Source organism: Wolffia australiana, chromosome 4, assembly GCF_029677425.1.
Source record: "Wolffia australiana isolate 7733 chromosome 4, ASM2967742v1".
Classification (NCBI taxonomy): domain Eukaryota; kingdom Viridiplantae; phylum Streptophyta; class Magnoliopsida; order Alismatales; family Araceae; genus Wolffia; species Wolffia australiana.
The window spans coordinates 20,588,417-20,616,262 of NC_135838.1; the positions used below are offsets into that span (position 1 = coordinate 20,588,417).

The 27,846-nt window shown below is 43.1% G+C and overlaps 2 protein-coding genes across 2 annotated transcripts; both read left to right on the forward strand.

The window, feature by feature from the left end:
• Positions 1 to 1,713: 1,713 nt before the first annotated feature.
• Positions 1,714 to 5,872, forward strand: DWF4 (Cytochrome P450 superfamily protein). Its single transcript, XM_078574308.1, has 9 exons — positions 1,714 to 1,956; positions 2,036 to 3,607; positions 3,679 to 4,003; positions 4,085 to 4,237; positions 4,317 to 4,553; positions 4,612 to 4,707; positions 4,776 to 4,854; positions 4,931 to 5,037; positions 5,465 to 5,872. The coding sequence occupies exons 2-9, from the start codon at positions 3,387 to 3,389 to the stop codon at positions 5,681 to 5,683; spliced, it is 1,437 nt and encodes a 478-aa protein (XP_078430434.1). The 5' UTR covers positions 1,714 to 1,956; positions 2,036 to 3,386; the 3' UTR covers positions 5,684 to 5,872.
• Positions 5,873 to 7,527: 1,655 nt separating this feature from the next.
• On the forward strand, positions 7,528 to 21,546 carry SDH1-1 (succinate dehydrogenase 1-1). The gene is made up of 16 exons (XM_078574309.1): positions 7,528 to 7,738; positions 7,997 to 8,155; positions 16,898 to 16,985; positions 17,235 to 17,381; positions 17,471 to 17,611; positions 19,231 to 19,316; positions 19,399 to 19,491; positions 19,564 to 19,627; positions 19,755 to 19,898; positions 20,034 to 20,221; positions 20,297 to 20,471; positions 20,539 to 20,709; positions 20,786 to 20,855; positions 20,915 to 21,035; positions 21,104 to 21,141; positions 21,305 to 21,546. Exons 1-16 carry the CDS (start codon positions 7,628 to 7,630, stop codon positions 21,405 to 21,407), a joined length of 1,899 nt encoding a protein of 632 aa, XP_078430435.1. The 5' UTR covers positions 7,528 to 7,627; the 3' UTR covers positions 21,408 to 21,546.
• Positions 21,547 to 27,846: the final 6,300 nt, after the last annotated feature.

The following is a 27,846-nucleotide window of genomic DNA, read 5'->3' on the forward strand; positions in this document are numbered from 1 at the left end:
TGATAGCAAAAACTCGGGTTCTTCACTTTGGCTCGGGCTCCCCAACGTAGTTGATGATGAGTTTGGATACTCTCTGTTGAATGGTCCTCCATCAGGATTGTTACCTGACTCTATCGACAGGTATGACCTACCTTATCTAAGAGTTAGCAACAAGATGCCATGTATCTCATTAGACTTTTGAGATGGCATCATCTTGAAGAGAATCCTGGGATATGATACGAAGTGACGTATGGTGAGTGCCTAAGTGTGATAGTTTGAATATCGATGTAGATGATCCATAGACAAAGTGTTGGGCACAAATACTCATGGAAGCGTACTTGGGCGTGAACAACTACAGAAGATGGCAAGGATGATCCCAAGATGATACAAGGAGAAATGCCAAGGCATAGTCGTTAGTCTGGTCACATCCTCGCGTTATCACTATCATGAGAGCACCAACTCCAGGAGAGAGAGAGGGAGAGAAAGAGAGAGAGGGAGAGAGAGATAGGGAGAGAGAGAGAGGGAGAGAGAGAGAGGGAGAGAGAGAGAGAGAGAGAGAGAGAGAGAGAGAGAGAGAGAGAGAGAGAGAGAGAGAGAGAGAGAGAGAGAGAGAGAGAGAGAGAGAGAGAGAGAGAGAGAGAGAGAGAGAGAGAGAGAGAGAGAGAGAGAGAGAGAGAGAGAGAGAGAGAGACTTCTAGTTCAAATGAACTTTCAAGAAACTCCAGTTAACTCAAACGGAGAAAAGATAATACATCAAAGGTTAAGTGGTGTAGAGGGTTCAAGGATGAAGCATTTTTGGGCGGTGTTAAAAACAAGAGAAATGTGGGGCCTTTTATAGGCACAACCCATTGCCTAAATGCCCCCTAAAAATTAGGATGTACGAAGTTAACCCCACAATCCTGAAACTTAGGGCTGGGGGGTTAAACATTTTCAACACGGAGTGAATAATTGGGACATGAACTCACATTGGATAAACGGGGACTAAGTCAAGAAAAAACTTGGGGGGGGGGGCAAGCTAACTCCACGTAATCAAAGAAGAATCCGTAGTCAAAGGAAGCAACCTCTTTGTGAGCGGTGCTGCTCGGTTGGGATCCACCACAGGCTGCGGATGATTAAGAGGCAGACATCGGCTGGGGAGGGAGAGAGAGAGAGATCGAGGGAGGAAGAGGAAAGTTGGATCGCAAGTGGGTAGAGAAAAAAGGAGGCAGATCCAGAGTGAAAGAGAATAATATTCTGATTTTACCAAAAACTATTCTTCTTTCCTTAGGGACATGTATTTAACCCACTCAAGGAAGAAGAAAAAAGAGAAAATACAATAAAGTGGGACAGGACGTGCCTTACCTATTGATAAGGCATGCGTTACCTGAAGGTAAGCTGCCTCCTGGTAAGCAACATCCGTACTATGTCAACTGGTAAGCCGTCTCTGCCGCCGGACGATCTACTCTCCTACATTACCCAGCGAGTGGATATCGGATCAGATTTTGCTCATGCTGCTGAGTGCTGAGCATGTGAGAAGGGACATGGAGAGGCAGTGGAGGTGGTCCACTGCCCCGGGGTGTTCTCCTCACTGGCCGTGATTCTAAATATTTTCTGGATTCATATAAGTCCAAACTCGCTTCCGCAAGTGTGCATCTCTCTACAGAATACACGCCTCAATGAATAACTATTTTAGTGAACAACGAGGAAAGGCAAGACAAAATAATCAAATATTTAATGGTTACAACTTGATTTGTATCGTGCAGCTCTGCAACCCCAATAACGCGACGTGGTCCTGCAACATAACAGGATATCCTGGGCTATCTCTCTCTTATATATTATATTAGTTTAGCCACCGATCAGTCTGCCCTCAATTCTTCCAGACAAATCCAAACGTATCATACCGGCTAAAAATAAATTGCAGGGCGATCTCAGGGAGCAGGAATCTTGATCTCTGGCTATCCTGGTCCGGCGAGTTCACCAGTTCAGAAGGATTACGGGGTGGGGAAGAAAACTTTTCAGGAAGTCTGGAATTCCGTTCTTTCTATATCTGTAAACTTACGCCATTATATTTTCCTAGAATTGCGCTGATTGATCCGTGTTTTACGGAGAGCTACCGGATCGTGGGGCGGGGATGACGCGGCCCCGGTGACGCCTTAGGAGCGTTGTCCTGAAGGCCCCCCCGGCTTTAACTCCTCGCTGGTAAATCAAGCACTGCAACGTTCTTCAAATGACATACTCTCGAGCGTTCTCTCGCTATCTCTCTCTATCGCTCTCTCTCGTTTCTCTCTCTTCCTCTTTATCTAGCACTCTCTCCCTCTCTCTCCCATTCTTTCCCCATCTATCTCCCTCGCCCTCTTGCTAATTGTCGCTGTCGCTCTCTTGAAATCTTTCTCGCTATCTCTTCCGATATCTCTCTCTCGCTGTCGCTCTATCGTTCTTTCTCTTAACCCAACAGCCCGGTCCCCTATCAACCTGCGCCCTCGGCGCCGGACGACGCGCCCCGTCCGGGCCGCCGTACCCTTCTGAAGCCCGATCGGTCGCCCCACGAGCGTTTCTTCAAGCGAACGTTGGCGTCTTTTCAGAAGGTCGCTTCTCTTTCCCCAGAAAAAAATTCCATCTTTGGCCGCAAAGCCCGTCGGCAGGCCGCTTCAATTGCAATCAAAGCTCCGGCCGAGAGCGCCAACCAGCAAATGAAAAACGTCCACGTAGCAACGGGTTCCGGCGACCCGCACGGGCGCGCCGCCGTCGGAGTTCACCATGCCAATTGTCCGCTCAGGGATTATCGGAATCAAGCCCGCAGCGCTTGTTCCCCAATCAGAATCCGCCGCGTGGCATCTCTGTCGCTTCCCCCCCTTCGACGCATCGCGGATCGAAAGCTGCCATTTCCGCGACTGTGATGTGCGTCAGACGAAGACCGCGGTCACGATCCACGCACACGTGTGACTCCCCCACTTTAACTGTGGCACAAGAAATGAAACGTCAGTTCGTCGGACGCAGATCTTGAACAGCTACTCGTAATTCTCTTAAATGGGTAATAACGCGAAGACGTAGTCAGTAGGGGCGTGTTATCGAGCCAGAACGGATCTTGAACAGCCCCCAAAATCTCTCGCCCGGCGTCAGCGTCCTCTCGCAATGCGCGTGCAACGTGCTCGTATTCTGAAATTTTCTGTGTACCAACATCATCAGGAACGGAGAAGATACAGGAATAAAACGCCCATGTGTTGGATGAGTTATATTTCAGCTCCGGCCCATAACTCCGCTTAAAGGCGAAGACAAGGCAACCCCCCCCCCCCCCCTTCTCTCTCTCCACGCTGCATATAAGTCTGGGAATCCCCCGCTCTCCCATCCTCTCCTTCCATCGGCAGGGATCGTTTCTCCTCTGCTCTGCTTCCCTCACCGGAAGCTGATTCTGGCGTAAAGTTGCGGCAATGGAAGAGGTGGCAGAAGAGAAACTTCTCCTCTTCCTCGCCGTTCTTTTCGCCGTCGCAGTGGCGGTGGCATTGTTATTAAAATGGGGGCAGAGGAGGAGAAAATACAGCGGGCTTCCGCCGGGGCTCAGCGGCTACCCACTCATCGGCGAGACTATAGCCTATCTCAAGCCCCATCCGGCTACCTCTATGGGAGAGTTCATGGAGAACCGCATATCCCGGTACATCTTCCTTCGCTGTCGTTATCGTTATCGTTATCACTCTTCCTTGCCTTAGAAGAGCTGATTCACAGGTTCGGGAAGGTCTTCCGGTCCAATGTCTTCGGCGGACCGGCGATCGTGTCGGCCGACCCCGGGTTGAACCGGTTCATCCTGCAGAACGAAGGCCGCCTCTTCGAGTGTTGTTATCCGAGGAATATAGAGGAAATACTTGGAAAATGGTCGATGCTCGTTTTGCTCGGGGACATGCACAAGAACATGAGGAGCATAGCTTTGAACTTCATGAGCAGCGCTCAGCTGCGCGCGAGGCTTTTACCCGATATCGAGCAGCACGCGTTGTTCATCTTGCAGTCATGGCGGGACGGCTCGAGCTTCCTGGCCCTGGACGAAGCGAAGAGAGTAGGTTTAGCCCGCCGCGTCCCTATTTTGGCGCTTCTTACGAGGTTTTTATTGACTTGGGTTTTGGTTTTCGGCGTCCAGTTCACGTTCAATCTCATAGGAAAGCATATTCTGAGCATGGCCCCCGGCGAGCCCGAGACGGAGAGCTTGAAGAGAGAGTATGTCACCTTCATGAAGGGAGTGGTCTCCGCTCCGCTCAATTTCCCCGGGACTGCGTACTGGAGGGCAAAGAAGGTAATGACTAAGTACCCCTTTTTCGCCCTTCTCGATATCGTGTCGAAATCAGCATAAACGTCTTATTCTTCGTCTTCAGTCGAGGGCGAGTATTCTCAGATTTATCAAGGGGAAGATGGAAGAGCGGCTTAGTAAGATTACAGAAGAGAAGGACGATCTCCTGTCCTGGGTCTTGAAGCACTCCGACCTGTCACTGGAACAAATTCTTGATCTGATCTTGAGCATGCTATTCGCCGGCCATGAGACCACGTCCGTGGCAATTGCTCTTGCCATTTATTTCCTAGAAGCTTGCCCCGACGTAGTCGAAGAACTGAAGGTACGACGCTCCTATTTCTTCTGAGATCTCAACTCTCTCTGAACCCATCTCTCCTCAGTCCGAACACCGGCGGCTCGTCCAAGATAAAGCAGGCAGAGGAGAAGATTCCCGGCTGAATTGGGAGGATTACAAGCAAATGCACTTCACACGATGCGTAAGTCTACCACCACATCATAGACTCCTCATTTACGCGATTGGCTGAGTCTGCTTCCTTCATTGAAGGTCATTCACGAGACTCTTCGTCTGGGCAATGTCGTCCGCTTCGTCCATAGAAAGGCGCTCTGCGACGTGAAGTATAAAGGTGAAAACTATCGTCTTTCTCTTACTTCTTCGTCGTCATCTCGTCGTCGGAAGTGAACCAACACGTCATCCAACAGGGTACGATATACCAGCCGGATGGAAGGTCCTGCCCGTGTTCGACGCCGTCCACCTCGACCCCTCCCTTTACGCCGATCCGCAGAAGTTCAATCCTTGGAGATGGCAGGTGTGGATCCCGCCTCTCGTTCCTTGATTCCTTCTCGTATAAAGACAGAAAATGTGGTACGATCCAAATTCCGATTTAAAATAACTCTGCCTCAGAATCCCCGCGACCCACGTAACACAGTCCAGAATTTCCAAGTTTATGCCGATTTTCCCATTGAAGGGGGGCCAGTCTTCTCTGTCCGTCAACTCCATCGAGCTTTGACCGGAAAACGACGTTTCGATCGTCGGGTCCCCCTCTCTGTTGCCGCTATTATTTTAATTATAATTGTCCTCCACCCCGTTTGGAATCCTCCCCGTCCTCTCTTTTCCTGGTAGGTGAGTGCCGTGACTCCTCCGGCACGAGCTCTCGCAGTGCTAGAGTAGAAGGCTATCGTAGATGGTTTAATTGATCGTTAATTTTCTACGATTAACGGATTAAATTTGGGCAGGAGAGCGGCAATTTAGCGGGCGGGATGAACTTCATGCCTTTCGGGGGAGGTTCGCGAATGTGCGCGGGGTACGAGCTGGCGAAGGTTGAGATGGCGGTGTTTCTTCATCATTTGGTGCTTAATTACAGCTGGGAGATAGCAGAGAAGGACCAGCCTCTCGTCTTCCCCTTTGTTGATTTTCCCAAAGGGCTCCCCATTCGGGTATACAAGATTTCCTGATTCGAAGTAGCTTGATTTTTCCCTTTCGGTATCTCGGGGAAGCATCGCTGGCAGAAGAAAGAGTAGAAAGATAGAATCTCTTTCCTTAGTCCGTTGCGGGTAGCCGAAGAAGGCTTGTCTCCAGTAAATCCGACTCTCTTTTTCTCTCTTTACATCTCATCATTTACAATTTTACACCACTCGGAGTAACCTTCTGTGACGCGGTGGAACCGTAAAACGTAATATGTAATACGTAAGACGTGCGTCAGAGAGGGAAAGAATTTTAGAGGGAGAGAGAGAGAGAGAAGGAGAGAGAATGATGGAGTGGGTATATCGACGAGTTGAGGGAGAGAGAGAGAGAACGCTAATTGAACGTTGAGAGAGGAGAGATACAGTCATACAGGGATAGAAATGTAGAATTAGAGAAATGTAGGGGGATAGGATGTGCAGATAGAGTCAGAGACAGCGAGAGACACAGGGAGAGAGATAGACTGGGAGTTATAGATAGACAGATATAAAGAGAGAGACATCGAGGGAGAGCGGATGCATAGAGTTATATAGAGAGACATTGAGTGATATATATACAAAGAAAGAGACATAATGATAGCGGGATGCAGAGAGAGTTAAATAGAGAGATATAGAGGGAGAGATATATAAAAATAGAGTTAAAGAGAGAGACATACAGGGAGATATATATAAAAAGAGAGTTAGATAGAAGGACATAGAGGTAGAGATATATAAAACGAGAGTAATACAGAGACATAGAGGGAGACATATATACAAAAAGAGTTAGATTGAGAGACAGCGGGAGAGGTATACTAAGAGAGTTAGATATAGAGACATAGGAGATAGATACAAAGAGAGTTCGAGAGAGACACATAGAGGGTGAGATATACGAAGAAAGTTAGAGACACATAGAGGGAGGCATATTTACAAAGAGAGTTAGAGAGAGACATTTTGGGAGAGATATACAAAGAGAGTTAGAGAGTCACACTGAGGGAGACATATATACAAAGAGAGCTAGAGAGCCACATTGAGGGAGAGATATATACAAAGAGAGTTAGAGAGAGACATAGAGGGAGAGATATATGTAAAGGGCGTTAGAGAGAGACATAGAGGATATATATATATGTAGTAAGAGAGTCACGTTGAGGGAGACATGTATACAATTATACAAACAGGGTTAGAGGGAGACAGAGCGGGAGAGATAAATACAAAGAGATTTAGAGAGTCGTATTACGAGAGAGATATATAAAGTGAATTAGAGAGAGACATAGAGGGAGAGAAATATACAAAGTGAACTAGAGAGAGACATAGGGGAGAGATATCTGCAAAGAGAGTTAGAGAGAGACCTAGGGAGAAAGAGGTAGACACGGAGAGAGAGAGAGAGAGAGAGAGAGAGAGAGAGAGAGAGAGAGAGAGAGAGAGAGAGAGAGAGGGAGAGAGAGAGAGGGGGGGGGGGAGAAAGAGGTAGACACGGAGAGAGGGAGAAAGAGACATAGGGAGAAAAAGGTAGGCACGGAGCGAGAGAGAGAGAGAGAGAGAGAAGCTCATGCAACCGCCGAAGGAAGCGACAATTCTGAGGTGGATATGCCCCGAATTGGGCACGTACGAGGGGTCCAGCGAAGCTTTTAATTGTATTTGTTGTACTACAAGACGCCTTATTTTGGGCTATCCATTAGTCAAATGAGCCATGTGAACAGCCGGAAATGAAAACAAGCCCAATATCGCTGGTAATTCTGACCGTCCATCCATCTGCCGACGTGGCTATGTTTATCCCCGTCGATTTCAAGTTCTACGGGCAAAGAAAAGACACGTGTCTCCTCGTGGCCCCCACGATACTTTCATAAATCGTCGGACAGATACGAAATCCGATAGTTCCGTGGAAGCCTGTTTCGGTCTCGACCATCACCTTCCTCGGCATCTCGATCATCGCTCTGAAGGTGTTCTTGAAGGTCTAGAGAGATGTGGCGGTGCGTATCTCGAGGCCTTCGACTAGCCTCCAGGCAGCGCCGCTCGATCTCGGACGGCGGATCTCCCAAACCGCTTTTCCAGAGATTTCTATCGTCAGATTCGGTATGATCATGGAATGGATTTTCTGGACATTATGCCTAGTTGTGTGTCTGAAATAGCTAGGATTTGGGCTCTCCGAAGCGAGAATTCGACCCGCAGAAGCGGTCTCATGTTTTATATTTCGGCGATTGATTGTCTCCTCTTTTCTGGATTTGTCGGTAATTTCTTTAAATGGTTTTCCTTTGCGCCAGAGACCTCTTTGGATGAGTGCATCATTGGAGAAATGACTATAATCTTTTTCCGGGATGACTTATGTTGCAGATCGGGACCTACACCGTTGTGGATCATACTTATGATGCAGTGGTGGTAGGAGCTGGCGGGGCTGGGCTCAGAGCTGCGATTGGGCTCTCGGAACATGGTTTCAACACCGCGTGCATTACCAAGCTATTCCCCACCCGCTCCCACACTGTCGCAGCTCAGGTATCAGATACAACTTTAGGGTTTTTGGCTCTTCGTGATATTAAAACTATCTATATCTTTATTTCATCTTTCAAAAAAATATCTTCATTTTAAAAAATATTTGTATTTTTGCCTCTCGGAACATTGGGGTAATTACTATCATTTCCATTTCTGAAAAAAATATCAGTATCTTTATTTTCTTTGGATGAAAGAAAAATGTAAATTGACACATACAGGACATTATTTCCGTGGAAATGAAGAAGGCTGTATTCCACCAGCCGTTGTAGTTAGAAGCTGGCGTTTCATGTTTACATCAATTAAAGGACTTTGATGACCTGTCCTGTTTACCTTCCATTCGTTTGAATTTATACGGATTTTATAATATAGTCTAGTTCATGATCCCTTTAGAATAATGTCGCTCCATTTATGTGAATATGATATCTCTCTTTTTCGATGAAATGTAAAAAAAGGAGACATATTCTGGATCGCTTTGTAGAGGCAACTTGGATGTAGGCAACCAAATGATAACCGCAATAAATTTAAGGATCATATACTCTTTGTGTTCATGGATCCTTCCAGAATTCTCAAAATTTTGAATCTGCGCTTCGAACTGTCAAATTTACTGCCTGGCCGGGATGGTTAAACTTCTATTTTATTTTACATGTGTCACTTCCCTATTCTGAGATTTTTTTGGTCCTTATACTTCTCTTTTGTCTATCAAGATTTAAGCCCTTTCTGACATTTGCGTTGATTAATATTCGAGAATTTCCAACTCCACTCATTACGTTTTAGTCTATGGTACAAACCTACCATGAGAATACCCAAGGAGGGAGCATGCAAGACATACACATGTTGACTCTAACAGCTCGAGAGAAAGAGAGGAAAATTGGCTAATTAGACAATATTTGCAGACTCCTAAGATAGATTCGGCAAACTGCTGAATCTTAAACATTCTTCAAAAATACCGGAAAACCCAACAAGATCGCTGAATTCTTGCCAATATAGCCACCAGGGTTGCTTACTGCTAGATCTTATTCCGTCACCAGCAGGAGGGATCAGTTTTTGAGTACCAATAAGAAATTGAAAGTTTGGGGACCAACACTCTTATTATAACATCAAAATACTTTTGAATCACCTAGAGGTATGACTTGTGGGACTGATCTAAACAAGACTCCTGGTTTTGCGAAGTTCTCTTGAGTTTATAGGTTGACAAAAATTCACGCATATTGACTCCCATATTTTGGCTTTTTTTCTAAAAAGGTCAAAAAGGTTTTTTTCTACCTCAGGGGCAAATGAATCATTGGCATTGCTAGATGATAATTGAGTTGGTTCTTTCGATGGATTAATTCGCATTGTAATTGTTAAGCCTCGTGCGCTTGGTCTCCTAAACCAGAATGGCTTTGTAAGCAACCTTCCGATGTTGTTGTATGGGGAAGAAATTGGTCTACATCCAAAAAGAGAGAAAAATACTTCCCTATGTTCCAAAGCCGTGGGGACACGGAGTGGTATGCTACTCTTGAAATATTTGGGTATGCTATTGATGGGGCGTTGTATCAAGAACATAGATTTTTTTTTTGAAATAAAAAAAAAACCTTTAGCTGTAAATCAAGAACATAGATTGGCGGCCAGTATTGGAGAAGGTAGAGTGGAAGTTAGAGAGATGGCAAGAGTGCTGTTGAGGGGGGACAATGGCTGTTGCTGTGACACACGTGCTCAGCAATACCCATCTCCTACCTCTCAGAGTGGAAATTGCCGGTGGGTTTGACAAGCACATTGAAGGTATGTTGAGAAGATTCCTATGGAAAAGCTCAGGGTCGAAGGAGGGGTGGGGTATGACTCTTGTATTGTGGGACAGAGTGTGTGAACCAGTCTGTTTTGGGGGGCTAGGAGTATTGAAAATGCGAGATTTGAACATAGCATTATTGGCTAAATGGGCGAGCAGACTTATGGGACCAGATACAGATATGACTACATGGGTCTTGAAGGGCATCTATGGATCTAGCTTCGACAGAGAGAGTAATGAAACTCCAGTCTGCGCATCCTCTGCGTTATGGCTCGGGCTGAGGCAAGTATTTCATCAAGTCAGGAATTCGTCAAGGCTAAGCTGGGGGACAACACAGCACTCCGATTTTGGCTAGATGCATGGTTGGCTCTGGGCAATCTCAAGTCAGAATTGTCACACCTGTTCGCCCTTGCATGGTGTTGAACTGGAACTACCAAATCTCTCTCTCTCTCTCTCTCTCTCTCTCTCTCTCTCTTATCCTTGGAACTCCATTGTGAGTGGGTCACACCTTATAAGTGGCCCACATGGGAGCCTCTGATATTCTAAAAATCGTCACTTACAGGGTTCCCACGTGTGATCTCCCTCTTAATGGTCACACGTGGGACCCACCCTCTTATGAACCTCCCACGTGAGAGCCTTCTTAAGTAGCTCACACGTGGGAGCAATATGTAAAAAGCCAAAATGGCGCCAAACAACCCTAGCCGCAAAGGCTTATGAAGTCTCTGTTTTCCTTGTCCTCTCTAAGGCTCTGCCCCTGGCTGGAGCTTCTTGTCCTATCTAACATGGTATCAGAGCTCTGATCCTCTGATTACTCTCTCAGTGAGACCTTTGGATCTTCCTTATCAAGGTCTCTCTGTCTTCAAACCTTTCTCAGGGATCTGAATCTTCATTTCAGTTAGCTCCCAGCTGCGGTTTAGGCACTTGTGGTGTCTACTTATACAATGGCAAGTCGAGGAGATGACAATGTGGCTCTTGAAGATGAAAGTGCTGTCCAGAGTAGCTCTTCGACCCAAGTACAGGAGCTAGGGAGACCAGCTGTGGTGTTTCCCCCTTCAGAAGTGAAGTTTGATGGGGGAAACATGTTTGAATGGTCCAAGATGGTTACCCTAACCGTCTATGGATGTTTGCTGGGAGACCATTTGACTGATCTGCCTAGGACTGCGGCAGATTCAGACTTTAAGAAGTGGAAGGCAGAAGAATCTCTCATCCTGAGCTGGATGTTGAGGTCAATGACGCCAGAGATGCGCCGAGACTTTCTTTACTGCGATACTGTCAAGGAGTTGTGGGACGAGATCCAGCGATACACTGCAGAACAGTCCCACGACTGGCGCATTTACGAATTGAAAGTGCAGGAGTCCACGGCTCGTCAAGGGGCAGAGAATATACGTCAATACTCTTCACGTCTGAAGGCAATCTGGAGGGAGATTGATCACCTATGGCCTACACAAAATCCGCTGTCCGTGGAGCGCCAGTATATTCTGAAGCAGCGGATCTTTACCTTCTTAATGGGACTTAACCAAGTATATGAGTCAGTGAGGAGCCAGCTCCTCCACCGGGAAAAACTACCTACCCTGGAGGAAGCTATAAGTGCTGTACTGCAGGCCGAGAGCAGATTTGGGGTGACACCCGACTCTCAGGGACAAAATTCCGCTGCGCTGCTCACCAGGAAACCTGAGAGTCAGGCGAACCCAACGGGGAACTGGACAGCACGACAGACACAACCAATCCCAGCAGCTAGTGGCGAAAGAGAGGACGGCCGTGATGCACTTTTCTGCAATTATTGCAAGAAGCGCCGTCACACCAAGGAGAACTGCTGGAAGTTGGCTTGGAAGAACCAGAACTCCACCTCGGAGAAGAAAGCTATGGTGGTGGCGTCACAGCCGCAAAACTCAAGTGCTGCTGTCCCAAGCCCAGAAGTCGATGAAGTCCAGGAACGCCTGAGCTCCACAGCCCTTGTGAAGTCATGTAATTCTTCTCCTCCTGAATGGGTAGCTGATACCGGGGCAACAGATCATATGTTCCCAGAGGGGTCGTTGTTTCAAACCTATGTTCAAGCTGGGACCCCTCACAAAGTTCAGACTGCGGGTGGAGGTTCCTTGTTGGTCAAGGGAGTGGGGGACATCTCAGTAGACAACCTTGGGATTCTCAAGAGGGTATTACACGTCCAAGATCTCAGGGCCAATCTAATTTCTATTCAAAGAATAGTAGATGATTATGGATGGCGGTTTATTCTCGACAGTGACAGCTGCTTTCTCTGTGACAAGGTCTCCGGGAAGAAGATTTCATCCTTTAGACGTGAAGGCAGACTTCTCCTCCTCGATCTGCCTCTGCAACAGTGCTTGGTGACGCAGCGAAATCAGACCGGGGAGGAGCGGGCGATACACCTACATCGGCAAATGGGGCACCCACCTTTTGACTTGATGAAAAACTGTTATCCTACTCTATTTTGTGGTGTTTTGGATGATAAGTTGTTTTGTGAGGCCTGTCACTTGGCCAAACATCGTCGGTCAAGGTTTAAATCGGTTGATGAACGCTGTCTCACACCGTTTGAGTGCATCCATAGTGATGAATGGTGACCTTGTCCCACGATGAGCCTTACAGGGTGCCGGTATTTTGTGGTGTTCATTGATGATTGTACAAGGACAATGTGGACATATCTGCTTAGGTCGAAGGCAGAGGTTCCGCAGGTTATGATTCAATCCTGCGAGTTGATTTCCACACAGTTTGGAAGGACTGTGAAGAAGTTCAGAACAGACAACGGCTCTGAATTTTTTAACGGGACTACTAAGACCTACCTCTCAGACCGGGGAATTCTGCATGAATCCTCGTGTATCAATACTCCTCAACAGAATGGTTTTGCAGAACGTCGCCTCGGGTACACTCTGGCTATGACTCGCTCGTTACTGTTCCAAACTAATCTGCCGAAGCACTACTGGGGTGAGGCAGTCCTTACGTCTACTTATTTGATTAATCGGACACCGATGAGAGTATTGGGATATCAGTCACCTCTGGGCCTGCTAAGTGCTGAGTTCCCCCGTCTGAAATTGTTCTCCGGGTTGCCTGCGCGCATTTTTGGATGCACTGTGTACGTGCATCAAAGTGGGGGAAAACTTCATCCCCGGGCACTGAAGTGTGTCTTCGTGGGATACTCGGGTACTCAAAAAGGATATCGATGTTATCACCCCACATCCCGGAAGTTCTTCGTTTCTGCAGATGTGGTTTTTCATGAATCTGAACCGTTCTATGCGTCTGCAGAGCCGCCCAGATCCATGGCAGAAGTGGCAGAAGTTGATGCAAGTGGACTGGAGTTTCTGTCCATCCCAGCAGTGAGATCCGATGTATTGGCCAGTGGTGAACAGTCAGACGAGAGTGCCAGTCCCAGTGAACTGAATGAAGAGTATTGTGGAACCGAGGAACCTGAGATTGTGATAGAAGAGCAGGCTGATGATGAAATTCAGACCTCGAGTCCACCTGAGGAAAATGTTGAAGAAGTCCCGTCGGAACCAGTGGAGGTTAGTCAACCACCTGAACTGGTCCAGGATGATTTGGGATGGCCGATTGCGTAAAGGAAGGGTGTACGATCCTGCCGATCAACTGTCAAGTATCCTATAGGCCAGTACGTGCGGTATGAAAAACTGGGAGAAAGTTATAAGAGTTTCTTAACAGCTCTAGGAGATATCGTCATTCCCACCCGGGTCGAGGAGGCTCTCCGACATCCGGGCTGGAGAGCTGCAATGGACGAAGAGATGTCTGCCCTAGAAAGAAATGACACATAGGACATTGTTCCACTTCCCAATGGGAAGTGAACAGTGGGCTACAAGTGGGTATTTACCCCAAAGTTTCACTGCAGCGGGGCACTTGAGAGGTTGAAGGCCCGACTTGTGGCGAAGGGATATACTCAGATGCAAGGTATTGACTATGGCGAGACATTTGCTCCTGTCGCGAAGTTCAATACAGTACGAGTACTGATTGCTATAGCTGCGTAGAGTGACTGGGAAATTCTTCAATTGGACGTCAAGAATGCGTTCCTCCATGGGGAACTGGAAGAGGAAGTTTACATGCAATATCCACCGGGATACCAACCACCGGGTTCGGGGCATCTCGTATGTAAATTGAAAAAGGCGCTCTATGGACTCAAGCAGTTCCCTAGAGCATGGTTTGGGAGATTCACAAAGACAATGCTGAACTTAGGCTATCATCAAGCAAGAGGAGACCACACATTGTTTATCAAACACGGAAAAGATGGGACAGTCTCCCTACTTATCGTCTATGTAGACGACATTCTCATCACCGGCAGCGATGTAGTTGCAGCACAGCAGCTGAGTGAAGCTCTAGCAAGACAATTTGACCTAAAGAAGTTGGGCCTGTTGAAGTATTTTTTGGGCATCGAAGTTGCCCATTCCCGGGATGGCATTTCACTGAGCCAACACAAGTATACGCTGGACCTATTGAAGGAAACTGGACAGTTGGGGTGCAAGCCCGCCGCAACTCCACTCGACCCGAACGTCAAAATTGGGACAGGGGATGATAGAGCTGCGGTGGACAAGAGTTTCTATCAGAGACTGGTTGGGAAGTTGATCTACCTAAACCGTACAAGACCTGATATTGCGTTTGCTGTGTCTCTACTCAGCCAGTTCATGAGCACTCCACATGAAATCCATCTACAGGTGGCCTTCCGAATCTTGGCTTACCTAAAGTATACTGTTGGACAGGGCCTTCTCTTTACTCGGGAAGGGGGACTCGCACTAGAAGCATATACCGACTCAGATTGGGCAGGATCCATAGTTGACCGGAGATCAACATCAGGCTACTGCACGTTCTTGGGTGGAAGTCTGATTACGTGGCGGAGCAAGAAACAGAAAGAAGTGTCACTGTCCAGTGCTGAGGCAGAGCTCCGTGCCTTGAAGAGAGGTGTGTCAGAGTGTCGGTGGTTGAAGCACTTACTTGAAGATTTGTGTCTCTATGGAGATCAGAGCATCCGGCTGTATTGTGACAACCAATCGGCGTTGGCAATCGTCAAGAATCCGGTTCAGCACGACAGGACGAAGCATATGGCCTTGAATCGGCACTACCTGGCTGAGAACATCGACAGAGGGGTTATTCAACCCGTGTTTGTGCCATCGATCGACCAGAAAGCTGATATCTTCATGAAGGCGCTTCCAACATCGCGATTCCCACGTGTGATCTCCCTCTTAATGGTCACACGTGGGACCCACCCTCTTATGAACCTCCCACGTGAGAGCCTTCTTAAGTAGCTCACACGTGGGAGCAATATGTAGGGGCCCTTTAAAGGGCGCCAAACAACCCTAGCCGCAAAGGCTTATGAAGTCTCTGTTTTCCTTGTCCTCTCTAAGGCTCCGCCCCTGGCTGGAGCTTCTTGTCCTATCTAACACATGGACCCCTCATGCCACAGTTCGGGAGAGCTGTGATGGCCTGTGGATTCCATGCTTGGTCAACACCCTATCCAACCGAAGAGTGGAGGAAAATATGAGGATGCAGCAGACCCTGATCCACCGATGTCTATTGGGAGGGACACAGGACGTTGGTAGGCACATCCTTCTCTGTCGGAGATGCTTACGCAAGGCTCAGCCACAGAGTCAGGGGAAGAATCAAGGATCATCTGTGATTTTTTCATCATACGAAACAAAAAATCCTCCTTAAGATGAGGTTTTTCTGTTGGCTACTCTGTGAAAGAAGACTATTGATGAGGGCTGTCAGGAAGACATGACTCCAAAAGCCTCCGCCGAGTGTACAATGAGCATAAGCAGTGAAGGGTCAAACCAGACTGAAACCGGAAGTAAATTATTAAATATTTATTGAATATGTATTTTTAAATTTAGAAGGGAAGAAACGATGGGGCATTCATTACCGGTAGTTCTAAAGCTTCATTATGCTGGTCTAAATTTTCAACCTGACCAGACCAGGACTGGACTGGTCCGTACTGGGACCGAACATGAAAGACTGGAACTGAACCAAACTTTTGGTAAGGTTTATGTCTTTGCTAAAAATCCAGACCGAACCGGGACTGTCAAACCACAAATGATGGTTCTTCTTCCCTTCTCTAAATCTTCAAGCTGGGACCATCCATCGTTTGAACCCCTTTTGGCACTCGTTAAATTTAGCTGCTTTGAACCTTAGACACTGTTGAACACCTTGTTTATGTCTCCTCTGATACCCAATCTCTGTATGTCCATATCAGACATCTGTGCATTTTCCTGTGACTTGATGTATTTTGTTTAGCTGTTTTGATCCTTGATCATTGTTGACCCCTTGTTTGCATCCCCTCTTGTACCCAATGTATGTTGCCATATCAGGGATCTGTTCATTTTTCAATTAACTCATTCCCAGGTGGGAAATTAGTTACTTGAAAGATACAAAGGAAAAAAACTAATCGTAAGAAGGTAAACAAGGTATTAACTTCTGCTCCTATACACTTAAAACAGCCCTAGCCATCAGGGTACGGGATCTGGCAATGCCAGAGGAAATTACAGAATTCGCCAAAACAGAGACTTGGGAACTGATCCCAAGATTCAAAGAAAAACACTCAGCGTAAGAACGTATACAATGAAACAGAATCTAGTGACTCTACTGAGATGTATAAAAAGCTAGACTAGATGCAAAAAAAAAGCTCTGACTTTTGCCCCAGCAGCAAAATGAGGACTTTATCTCCCTAGCTGCTATTTAGAGGAGGTCGTTGGATATAAAATAATATTTATTTATGACAATTTGGAGGAAGAGATTTATGCAGATATTAGCAATATTTATGTCGTGCAGATTCCTTCACAGTAAAGCTAGAAAATCAATGACTGCAGTGGGGTAGACCATGTGAAAGGAAAAATTCAATTTTTTTTTAAAGGCTTTCATGAATGATGTAAAATGAAAAAAAAGTTCATTGTCCTCTGTAGATCTTCGTTGATCTCGTTGAAGTTTTATAATTCGTTTCATTCATAATCTTGCTAAGTTTGGTAGGTTCTATGCAGGGTGGCATAAATGCAGCTTTGGGCAATATGACAGAAGATGACTGGAGGTGGCATATGTACGATACTGTCAAAGGAAGTGATTGGCTTGGTAACTTCTCAGCACTGGCTGTTTCCATGGATTTTGCATCACTCTTTTTGTTCCCGCGTACCTATTTTTCTATATTTGCTGCGTCAGAGCTCTGAGGAAATGCTGTTGGCTGATAGGTCTGAAGCTTTGATTGGGTCTGCGTTGCGTTAAGAACCTTTAATATAACTATCCTACTTCATTTTCCACTCATGAATACATTTCTCTGTTTGTAGTCTTTTCCTTTTTGACCCGTCCATTGGATTGTTTTAGGCGATCAAGATGCCATCCAGTATATGTGCAGAGAGGCGCCAAAGGCTGTGATTGAGTTAGAACACTATGGCTTGCCATTTTCTCGAACAGATGATGGGAGAATCTATCAGCGTGCATTTGGTGGTCAAAGTCTAAACTTCGGAAAAGGTGCTATCTTCAATTGTATTTCTGTATAAGTTAAGTGTTTTTATTTGTAACTTTCTATTAAAAGTGCCTGATAATGTCAATTCTTATAGGTGGGCAGGCATATCGTTGTGCATGTGCTGCTGATCGAACCGGGCATGCTCTTTTGCACACACTTTATGGACAAGCAATGAAGCACAACACCCAATTTTTCGTAGAATATTTTGCGCTGGATCTTCTAATGGACAATGATGGTATGCCAGACGGGAGGACGTTTGTGCTCTGCCTTTTTGCTTTCTTTTTTTATACATTTTTTCTGAAGAATTCTGTGTTTTACCTTATTTATGGACTTACTGCTTTATTCTGGCCGATTGACCCTGGGAACTAGTGCGTGTCCAACTTCAACTTTAGACACAGACGTTGAATTTGCTTTTTTCATATAGTGTCCTTTTCTCTTGGGGATACTCTCTTTCTTTCTCGTTCCGCGTTCAAACTGGTTTGGATAGATATTGTCTTTCTTTTTCCTCAACATTAGAGTTGGACCCAAACATTTAATTTTGTGTGACTTAAAAGCTCGAGTCCAAACTTTACTATTCAGTGATTGGTGGTTGTCAGATTTCTTCCCGAGTTTTCCGGAAACACTGATGATGAGTGATAACTGAGGCAAACATTAATGTTTGGATCTGCAACTGGGATAGGATGCCTGGAGATCCGGAGACCTAGACACAATCTAAAGAAGGGAACCTCGAGGGCTGAGACTAAATCCCTTTTAAGGAAACGACTTATATCCAGCGGTGACTGACATGACCTATCTACTCTTAGATATGAAAGGGGATCTTACTATATTCTAGGAAAATCTGAGGAAGCTATAGCCCGGTGTTCTCAGAAATCTGTGGTTGAGAAATTTTCTATTTTAACCATTAAAGATTAGTTTGTAATGACTACGTAGACAAGAATAACTATGGTTCACATGATATAAACCTACTAGGCTATTTATTCTTCATGTATGCATGTTCCTCATATAGTTTGGCTGGACAATTGAAATGAGAGATTGTATTGGATCTTGAGGCTCTGTTGTTCTCAAAAATAATTATCCCATGTATTTCATTTGTGGAAAGCTGTATTGATCTTGCCCTCGAAAATATTATCTTATGCTAGTAAATCTTAGCTTCTTCAACTGGTTTTTTTCGACCTCTAATCGACGGAGTATATTTTTTCCATATCCTGGATAACAGAGTTTGTGTGTGATACCTTTGGTCTGGTGTATGATAGAGTTCCAACTAACTCAAGAAACGAATTTTTGAAGAAGAAAGAATTTACTCACAATGAGAGTTGCAGAAATGACAATTCTTCAGACAGAGGAAAATCTTCAGATCAGTACTGCGTCCGGAACTCTCCAGCTGGATGCAGCTTGAGCTCAGCAGTGCCTCCTGATCTCCAAGATCTTCCCTAAATAACCAATTCCCTCCTTTCCAGAGGAGGCTTCTTTTTATAGAAGCAAGAAGTCCTTGCTCCTAACCGGGCAGTCACAATCTTGGACTAAATTGACTCCACATGTAGGGACCCAAGTGCGGTCCCACGTGCAGATTCATTCACATTATCGTCTCTCTGTCCACCTCCTTTCTTCTTTCTTTTATACATAATCCAAGGTATCTTAACAGTGTACTGGACAATCTCTTCATCTACCTTTCCATGAATTTTCTTTTAAGACTTCTCGGTTTATCAAGAAGGTTTACCCCGATTCTCCGTATTACGATTTTTCCCTTCTCTTATGGGTGCCCTGCGAAGCCCCTATGGAACTTGTACCTTTCTTCTTCATAAATTTCTGAAAGATGTGTTAAATTTCTGATCAGTTTAATTTTATAATTCTCAGGAACGTGTGTTGGCGTGATTGCTCTCAACATGGAAGATGGGACCCTTCATAGGTTCCGTGCTGCCAATACCATCCTAGCCACTGGGGTATGACGTGTAAAAATTCTCTCCTGTATCTTCGGAGTTTCTGTAGCTTTACAAACTTATGATATTTTTTATATAATTTCAGGGCTACGGGAGAGCCTATTTCTCTGCAACTTCTGCTCACACGTGCACTGGGGATGGCAATGCCATGGTTGCACGTGCTGGTCTGCCGCTTCAGGTTTCACAATGCCCTTTGTTAGAGTACCTTTTGCTTGGATCAATCGACCACTGAATACAACGCACTTTGCAGGATCTTGAGTTTGTTCAATTCCACCCGACAGGTATATATGGAGCAGGATGCCTGATTACCGAAGGTAATCTTCCGTGATTTTTATGTTCTTTTATTGTCTAGAAGTATTTATATTGGCTACGACCTTATTTATTAGTTATCTTATTTTATGAATTTTTTTTAATTCACGCTTGGACCAATGCAATCTTTAGGATCTCGTGGTGAGGGTGGCATTCTTAGAAATAGCGAAGGTGAGCGTTTTATGGAAAGGTATGCACCTACAGCAAAAGATCTAGCGTCAAGAGATGTGGTTTCGAGATCCATGACCATGGAAATAAGAGAAGGCCGTGGCGTAGGTATGTCGCTGTGCAGCTCATGGAATTCATATTTTTCAAATGAAAATTGAACATACCTCATTGATTATGTAATTCTTTTATCAACTCTTTTTCTTATTAGTCTGATGTACTTTATAAATTCTCTGTTTTGTTCAGGACCTCTGAAAGATCATATATACCTTCATCTCAATCACTTGCCCCCAGAAGTACTGAAGGAGAGGCTACCCGGCATATCAGAAACCGCCGCCATATTCGCAGGAGTTGATGTCACCAAGGAGCCCATCCCTGTTCTACCAACCGTACACTACAATATGGGCGGTATACCTACAAATCATCATGGGGAGGTAAACCAGAAGTTCTTTCCTATTCAAACATTTTTGTTTATTATTCGTAAATTGATATCTTTTTTCATTATTTAGGTTGTTCACATCAAAGGAGATGACACAGACGCCATTGTGCCTGGCCTAATGGCAGCAGGCGAGGCGGCTTGTGCATCTGTTCATGGCGCCAATCGACTGGGTGCTAACTCTTTGTTGGATATTGTCGTCTTTGGTCGAGCCTGTGCCAACAGAGTTGCGGAGATTTCCAAGCCAGGCAAGTTATTGACTTTTGTACCTCATCACTAACAGATATTTAATTTATAATTTATTGAATTACATAGGGGAGAAGCTGGCCCCTCTTGAAAAGAATGCTGGACAGAAAACCATTGCTTGGCTGGATAAGCTGAGGAATGCGAATGGCTCTCTACCTACTTCAAAAATTAGGCTTAACATGCAACGAGTGATGCAAAATAACGCTGCAGTTTTCCGCAGTCAGGAGACCCTAGAAGAAGGTAACATACATGGAAGTCTACTATCATGTTCTCCTGTCGCTGTCTGATTAAATGTTTCCTGTATTTTTTCTTAAAGGTTGTCAGTTAATTGATCAGACGTGGCAGGGTTTCCACGATGTCCAAATCCGTGATCGTAGTCTCATATGGTAAGGTTTTTTTAACTGGATACTTTTTTAAAGAGTATTTATAATTTATGTTGACACAGGAATTCCGACCTGATTGAAACTCTGGAATTGGAAAACCTTCTGATCAATGCGGCTATCACTATGCACTCTGCGGAGGCAAGGAAGGAGAGCAGAGGAGCTCATGCCCGTGAAGATTTCACAGTGAGAAAAAAAAAACCTTTTTTCTGAACTAAATATAACTTAACTCACCCATATTGTCTGCCTCACAGAAAAGGGATGATGAAAAATGGATGAAGCACTCTCTGGGGTAAGTGTACAGCTCTTTAAGACTTTACTGGGAGCAATTTTCTTAGGCTTTAATAATCTGAACGTTATTTCTGGACAACTTAAATTTTAACCAGTGATCATTTGCCCCTGCCGAGTACTCTTTACAGTAAAATGCCCTTATGAACAAGTTTTGGATGTTGCAGGTACTGGGAAAATGAGAAGGTCCGACTGGACTATAGGCCAGTCCACATGAACACATTGGATGATGAAATCGAGTCCTTCCCGCCCAAAGCGCGGGTTTACTGATACACCCAGGTTTATCTCTTATTGAACAGTTGACCTCACTCAACGCCCAAATGCAAGATATCTCCACAATAAAATCGGAATAATACTGAAATTCTGAGAAAATTCAGTCTGGGCTATAATATGGAGCTTTCTTTGGTGATTTTCTTGCCTTCATTATGGACTCATTTTGACCCTAAGATTTGGGGATTGGAACCGAGTCCACATGATTTTAGTTTTTTCGTTGGATTCATATGCTTAGAAGTAAGGTTAGGAGTAAAGGATGGCCCCTCTTGCATTCATATGCGATTGGATTAATATCTGATTGTCTGATTAAGATCTCTTTATGTTCTCGAACTTGTATAGCAGACTGAAGGATAGATTCTCCTCAGGGCATATCTACTTAAATTGGCGGTCCACGAAATGATAAGAAATCTGGGACGGGGTGACCTTATTTAGGGGAAAAAATATTTTGTTTGTTCATTACTGAATCGTCCAGGTCTTACATGCTCTTGTGCAATAACCGAAAACATGGATGTACCTTGATGGCTTCAAGTCTGGGTTAACTCACTCCAAACTGAATTAACCTGGCTGATCCATCGGATTAAACTTCAATTTTCTGCTCCCTTGACCTGCTCCTCTACCAATTATCTTGCTTCCATGAAACATTGGGTGTTCAGATTGGGTTTACCACAATTCTTAAAATAAATGGAAATTAATTCATATTGATAGATTCTAACCTACAAATCCATTTTGTTTGAATTTAAGAGTGCCCTTCATTTTTTTTGTATGAATTTTGTTTCAGAACTATCTCTAAAAAAATTCCATAAATTTAATGTTGAATTCAAATTTTAATGATTTTAGTACAATATTCTGCCAAGTATTTGGAGAATCCTTTTTAAGTCGTTAAATTATTTTACTTCTAAAAGATTCTTGATTAATAATTAAAATTCAACTATTAAAAATTGTCTTTTTGACAATTGGGTTGTTAGAAACACAAGTCAAACACTTGTGTTTTGATTTTCAACTTCAACCAAATAATAACAATTTAAGCCCATTTTTTTGTGAAGGGGATCAAATGTGTATAGCATTTATTTTAGAAACTAAACAAATCAAGTTTTCTCACTAATTGTTGAAATTCATTGCCAATTCATTGCCAATTCCCTCTGAAAATTCATTGCCAATTCAAGTCTCCAGTTCTTGGAGGTAAAAGTCCAATAACTTCCCCTAAATTTCAAAAAAAAAAATTGCATTTGGGCTAGGTAATGTTTATTTAGGTCTTATGAACATAACAAAACCTATACATCAGGTTTGAATAGGAAATTGAAGGTATTTGAATTGCTGCAAGCCTGAGATAACAGAAGAATGAAATAACAATCAATGTGACTAGCTCTTTATTAATGATTTATGGAAACATAAAACTAACAAGGTTGTTCACAAAAGCAAAAATGGCTTAACTTTTTACACTGGTCAATGCATCCTTGTTTCAGGCATCTCTTTCTACTTGAATCAGCCCTCAATTTGTACTATTTTAATCTGAGCAGAAGTGTCTAGATACCAGCTTTTCGATGATTCCCACATCACATTCTGTACCAAGATAGATTCTTCATACAATCTGAAACACATGGAACCTGATGAAGATTGGATGGACATGGTTATGAGTTCGTGAGTTATTAGTCAACACATACCACATTGGGTCCTTAGCACTCAGGCCTAGCCTTGTGTATGACCTGACGGAACACAATCTGCTGAGAAAAGGGGCCATGGCATGTGTGGGCATTTGAGTTGGTCACATTTCCTTTAATTTTCCCACACACCTTCTGAGCACCCTACACCTCAAATATTCTCCATCATCTCACAGTCTGACCTTCTATCCTGTATATCAGCCCACAATCTATTATCCTGAAAACATACCTATCAGTCCTACATCTTAAAACTAGAAAAAAATAATAGCTGTTAAAAAATAAGAGGGGTTATATATGGCAAATAGATGTCTCTCTTGTTGGGCTGAGACATTAAAGCACATGCACTGGACCAAGTATATACTACTGTAACAGCAACCACATGTTTTAGTGAAGTTTCGAACGAGTTGTTGCCACACAAGGAGCAGACGCCCCCCCATTGCTATGGGGCACCAGCTAGATGTGTAAATTAGCTCACCTCCTATCAAGGGAATAGACTCATTGCACTGGTGGAGGATAACAAGTGAACACTAAGGAATTCATGTTGGTATTGGCAATGAGTATGGCTTCAAATAAATTCTTCTATGTCGATCGTGTCGTCATTGATGACAAGCAATCCATGCTAACTGCAAAGAGAATTGAGCTACTCAGGACATTGAAGTATTGGTGGGGAGCAGAAAAAAATGTCAACAATGATACCAAGCAGAATAGAAAAGATGGAGGTGAGGACCCATGGTTGATTAGGTTGTACTTTTTTTTCTAAGAGTTGATGAACTATTTACACACTTGTTTTTGTTATGATGAGAGACATGCCGAAAAAAATCATCTTTCATTCTAGAAATATATATATATATATTCATCTTAATTTGTGTATTTATTTAATATTCTGAATATTTTATTAATATTGTATCTATTTTATTAGTATTTTATATTACTAGATGGATACGTGAAAAGGTTGTACAATGTTACTTAGAATGCTTCTATGTTTATAGAATAGAATAGTTATTATCCACATAGCATTGGATATCAATAATAATGTTAATTTCAAACTTATAATGTTATTATAAAATACTACATGCCAACGTAATAATTTGTAGTTAGAAAAATTAATCAGTATACGTAATATAATTACATTATCTGCATAGTGGTGAATGGGAATAATTATAAAGTTAATTCCAAACTTGTAAAGATTTTACTAAAAATAAATGTTCATGTGAGATCTGATGATGGTAAAATATTATTTAGTTTATATTGTTTAAATATATTTTGTATTATTTCATTTTTATTTTAAAATATCAAATTTAACGATCAACTTTTGAATCATTTGGGATTTGTTTGCGATATGCAACGGGAATTTATGTAGAAATTTGCAGTGCACTTCACACTGAGGGTTTGGTGAAACTAATTTTTTGCACATGTGGTGCCAAAATTTGCACCACGCTGCATGCCTTTTTATAATCTAGATTAGTGCCATTTGTCCCAAGATTTAAGAAGTTACAGTGCAAAAAAGGTGAGCAGTAAAAAAATACGAAAAAAAAGAAAGAACAAACCAGAAGGAGAGTTTCCAAAGTATTTATTCAATGATATATCATCAAGGTCAACTCATTCTTATTCTTCAAGTTATCTTGAGTCTAGAGATACCTTATTCACATTTACGAGTGCATTATTTTAAAAGGTTAAAAGAAAGATGAGGAAACATCTAATGTCTCTTTGAAGAGATTTTAGTTGAGGAACCTTGACTTGTACGTGGCTGAACTGGTGGTGGCTTTGATTGTGAAAAGAATTAAATCTGCATCGGCGTAGAAGATGACAGAGATAAAAATAAGGGAAGAACAAACATGTAGAAATCTGGATATAGGTAAAAAGAAGGTATATTGAACCATCGAGGGACACATAATATTTTTATGTGAAATTTTCACAAGGAATATTCTTAAATATCTAACTATATAAAATTATCTGAACATCTGTGACTGTTTATGATTACATAAATAACCAAACTTTAATGGGATTCTATTAGGCTTTGAAAGACAACTAGGTGAAGAATTTCAGGGTGAACTGAAGAAGATTTCGAGGGCTGGGGTGAAGGAGGTCAAGAATCATTGTTCTGTGGAAGACCATGGGGTAGAGGACATTTTTTACTTTGCGTCCTTATTATGCCTTATTTTGAAGTTGTTTTCCTGTGGGGGCATTATTGACTCTGATTGGAGGATGACAGAAATTTAAATAGGTCTGATTATCACTATTAGCAAGATTCCCTGAATATCATTCATGACTAGCCTAACCTGTAGAAATAAAAGTTTTAAATAGTTTTTCCCTAGATACATAGACCATATGTCACATAGTTTTTCTATATGAAAGTAAATAAAATTTAACAATGCTAATTCATCCCTCTCTTGGATCCTAACTTAACCTAACAGGCAAAATCATATCCTATCTAGACTTACATGCATAAATGATATCCAAGAGCAGATCCAACAGCCAAGGAAAGTGATTATAAGCCTCCTACTTGTGACGAGAATAAATTATGATAATGGAAGAGCATGATGGAAATATTTATTAAGGAAATTAATGTTGCATTTAAGGAAATAGCCTGATGGACTGGGACGTGACCATGGTAAGGTCGATGAAAATGATGTCAGTCAAATCCAAGGTCATGAAGATTATTTTATGTTGTGTGGACCATTCACAGAATGAGAAATACAATTTCTTTGTAACAATAAGGAGATGTGAGGTGACAAAAAAATTCATGCATGTTTTTATGTTATTATAAAGGCTAGGAGAACTGGTATGTTTCATACATCTTTCTAATTCCTCATGGTTATCGTACAAAGAACAAATTCATAAAACTTCTCAATTATATTACAGAAGAAGAGATCTCTACCCCATCATTGAGGGCTATCAAGGCAAGAGGGTAATTATTAAATCAAGATATGAAGAAGAGTATACAAAGAATATTGGATGACACTACCTGATTGTTATTAACACTTGATGTCTTGACTTTGGATAACAACACTGCCTCCTTAGGGGCAACTATGCATTGTGATGGAAATATATGTGGCAGGTAAGCCAATCACACATTGCACATCTCGTTCCATGTTCATTAATAGAACATATTCGTTATAGTGCACATGTGATATTTATAATGAAGTCCATGAATACATGATCAGACTTAGTGAATTATGATGAGATCGTAATACGAAGATCACTATTCTTTAAGCATGTGTTATAAGCATTCCTATTTGAAGGATACACGAGAAGGACATCAAAGTATTCGGATAGAATAGTACTATCTAGCCTCTTTCATATGATGAGTATGGCCGGTCCCGTAGCCATGAGTGTGGAGACACTAAGGATAGATAGTGGGTGATTTTTATTGGAAAGTGTTTACTGAATACATCCGTATGAATCCCTGAATAGTATTATACCAAACTGTCAATCAAGTTGATTCAAGTTCCAGTTGTGTAAGTGGTCCTTAAACCTAAGTTACCAAAGATGTCTTGTGGACAGACGTTAGTACTTTGACTATGGCCAACGAGTCTCTAATCATGAGATTCTAAAAAGTCTTAGTTTGGGTGCATTAAGAAGTCCACGAATATGATTGAGCGGTTAAGATGGGATCGTCCACCCTCGGTATAAGAGGTGATAGCTTAAGGAAGACGATGCAATGAAGTCCTTGCCAAGGCAGTGAAATATTGGAGAAGAGTTCTCTGATGATTTCCAAATGCATCAATACCTACTTGGATGATCGATTAGTGTTGACAGTTGACAATACCCTAAGTCATTCTAGGAGTGTCAATTGGATGAGGAACTATACGTACACGATAACTGATGACGAACAGGTTCTGCGAGTGAGTCGATACACACTCCTTTGTATCTTCTAGAGTACGAGGTGTATCTTGGCACCCCACGTGTTGGAAACTCAACCTATTGATTGGGTTAAATCTATTCGGCGTTAATTAATCAATATATTGATATATTTAATTAATTTTGAAGGCCAATAAAGGTTATTTGGCTACTCGAGTTATTAGCTAGACTAATACATGGGCCTAGAGGGTAACACATAAATGGTCTTTCAGACGTTGGAAGATATACTTGTTTTAAGGGTTTTTATGAAAAATACTCACTTAATATAAATAGGGGAGGGCCTCGAACAAAATTCACCTAGGCCAGAATTGTTCACGGGCCTTCTCCTTCTTCTCTCCTCTCCACATAACTTCTCTCCACTCTCAATGTGATCATCACAGCGTATCGACGACGACGGAGGTTGAACGGGGCTCGTCAACGAGAAGGAGGAGATCTGACTTGCCCAGGACCACGTGGATACATCTAGAGGCTGCACACTTTAGCAGCTCGACTCTTCTTGCTCCTGGATCCAAGAAATCACAGATGCGATCCGTGCAAAGGTACTTCGTTTCATTGCTTTATGGATACCATACGATTTCGCTTAAGTCTTTCATTGTAGATCTTTTTGATTTCTTCATCCATGTCAAGGCCTCAAAACCCAATACATCGGGTAGACACACAATGGAAACTAATTGAGTGATTTCTCAGCATACATCTTTTTAAAAACCTCTACACTAGGGAAACCTTAAGCATGAGTATCTATCACATTCTGGCAGAGTTTGAGTTGAACTTGAAGATCTCTGTGACTTCAATAGGAATCATAGGCTTTTTCTTCATTAATAACAATAAATGATGATTATTATGGAAGACAAATTTAAGTCAGCGAAACTTCTACTTAGTGCAATAGAAAATGTGCTTTGTATTTCACACATCATCAA

Excerpts from the sequence above, each read along its gene's own strand:
- SDH1-1 (XM_078574309.1), top strand. The coding sequence starts at position 7,628 with ATGTGGCGGTGCGTATCTCGAGGCCTTCGACTAGCCTCCAGGCAGCGC. Across the intron at positions 17,612-19,230 it reads TCTTCTAATGGACAATGATG|GAACGTGTGTTGGCGTGATT; the intron begins GTATGCCAGACG and ends TATAATTCTCAG. Across the intron at positions 19,899-20,033 it reads AAGAGAAGGCCGTGGCGTAG|GACCTCTGAAAGATCATATA; the intron begins GTATGTCGCTGT and ends TGTTTTGTTCAG.
- DWF4 (XM_078574308.1), top strand. The coding sequence starts at position 3,387 with ATGGAAGAGGTGGCAGAAGAGAAACTTCTCCTCTTCCTCGCCGTTCTT. Across the intron at positions 4,554-4,611 it reads ACGTAGTCGAAGAACTGAAG|TCCGAACACCGGCGGCTCGT; the intron begins GTACGACGCTCC and ends ATCTCTCCTCAG. Across the intron at positions 4,708-4,775 it reads AAATGCACTTCACACGATGC|GTCATTCACGAGACTCTTCG; the intron begins GTAAGTCTACCA and ends CCTTCATTGAAG.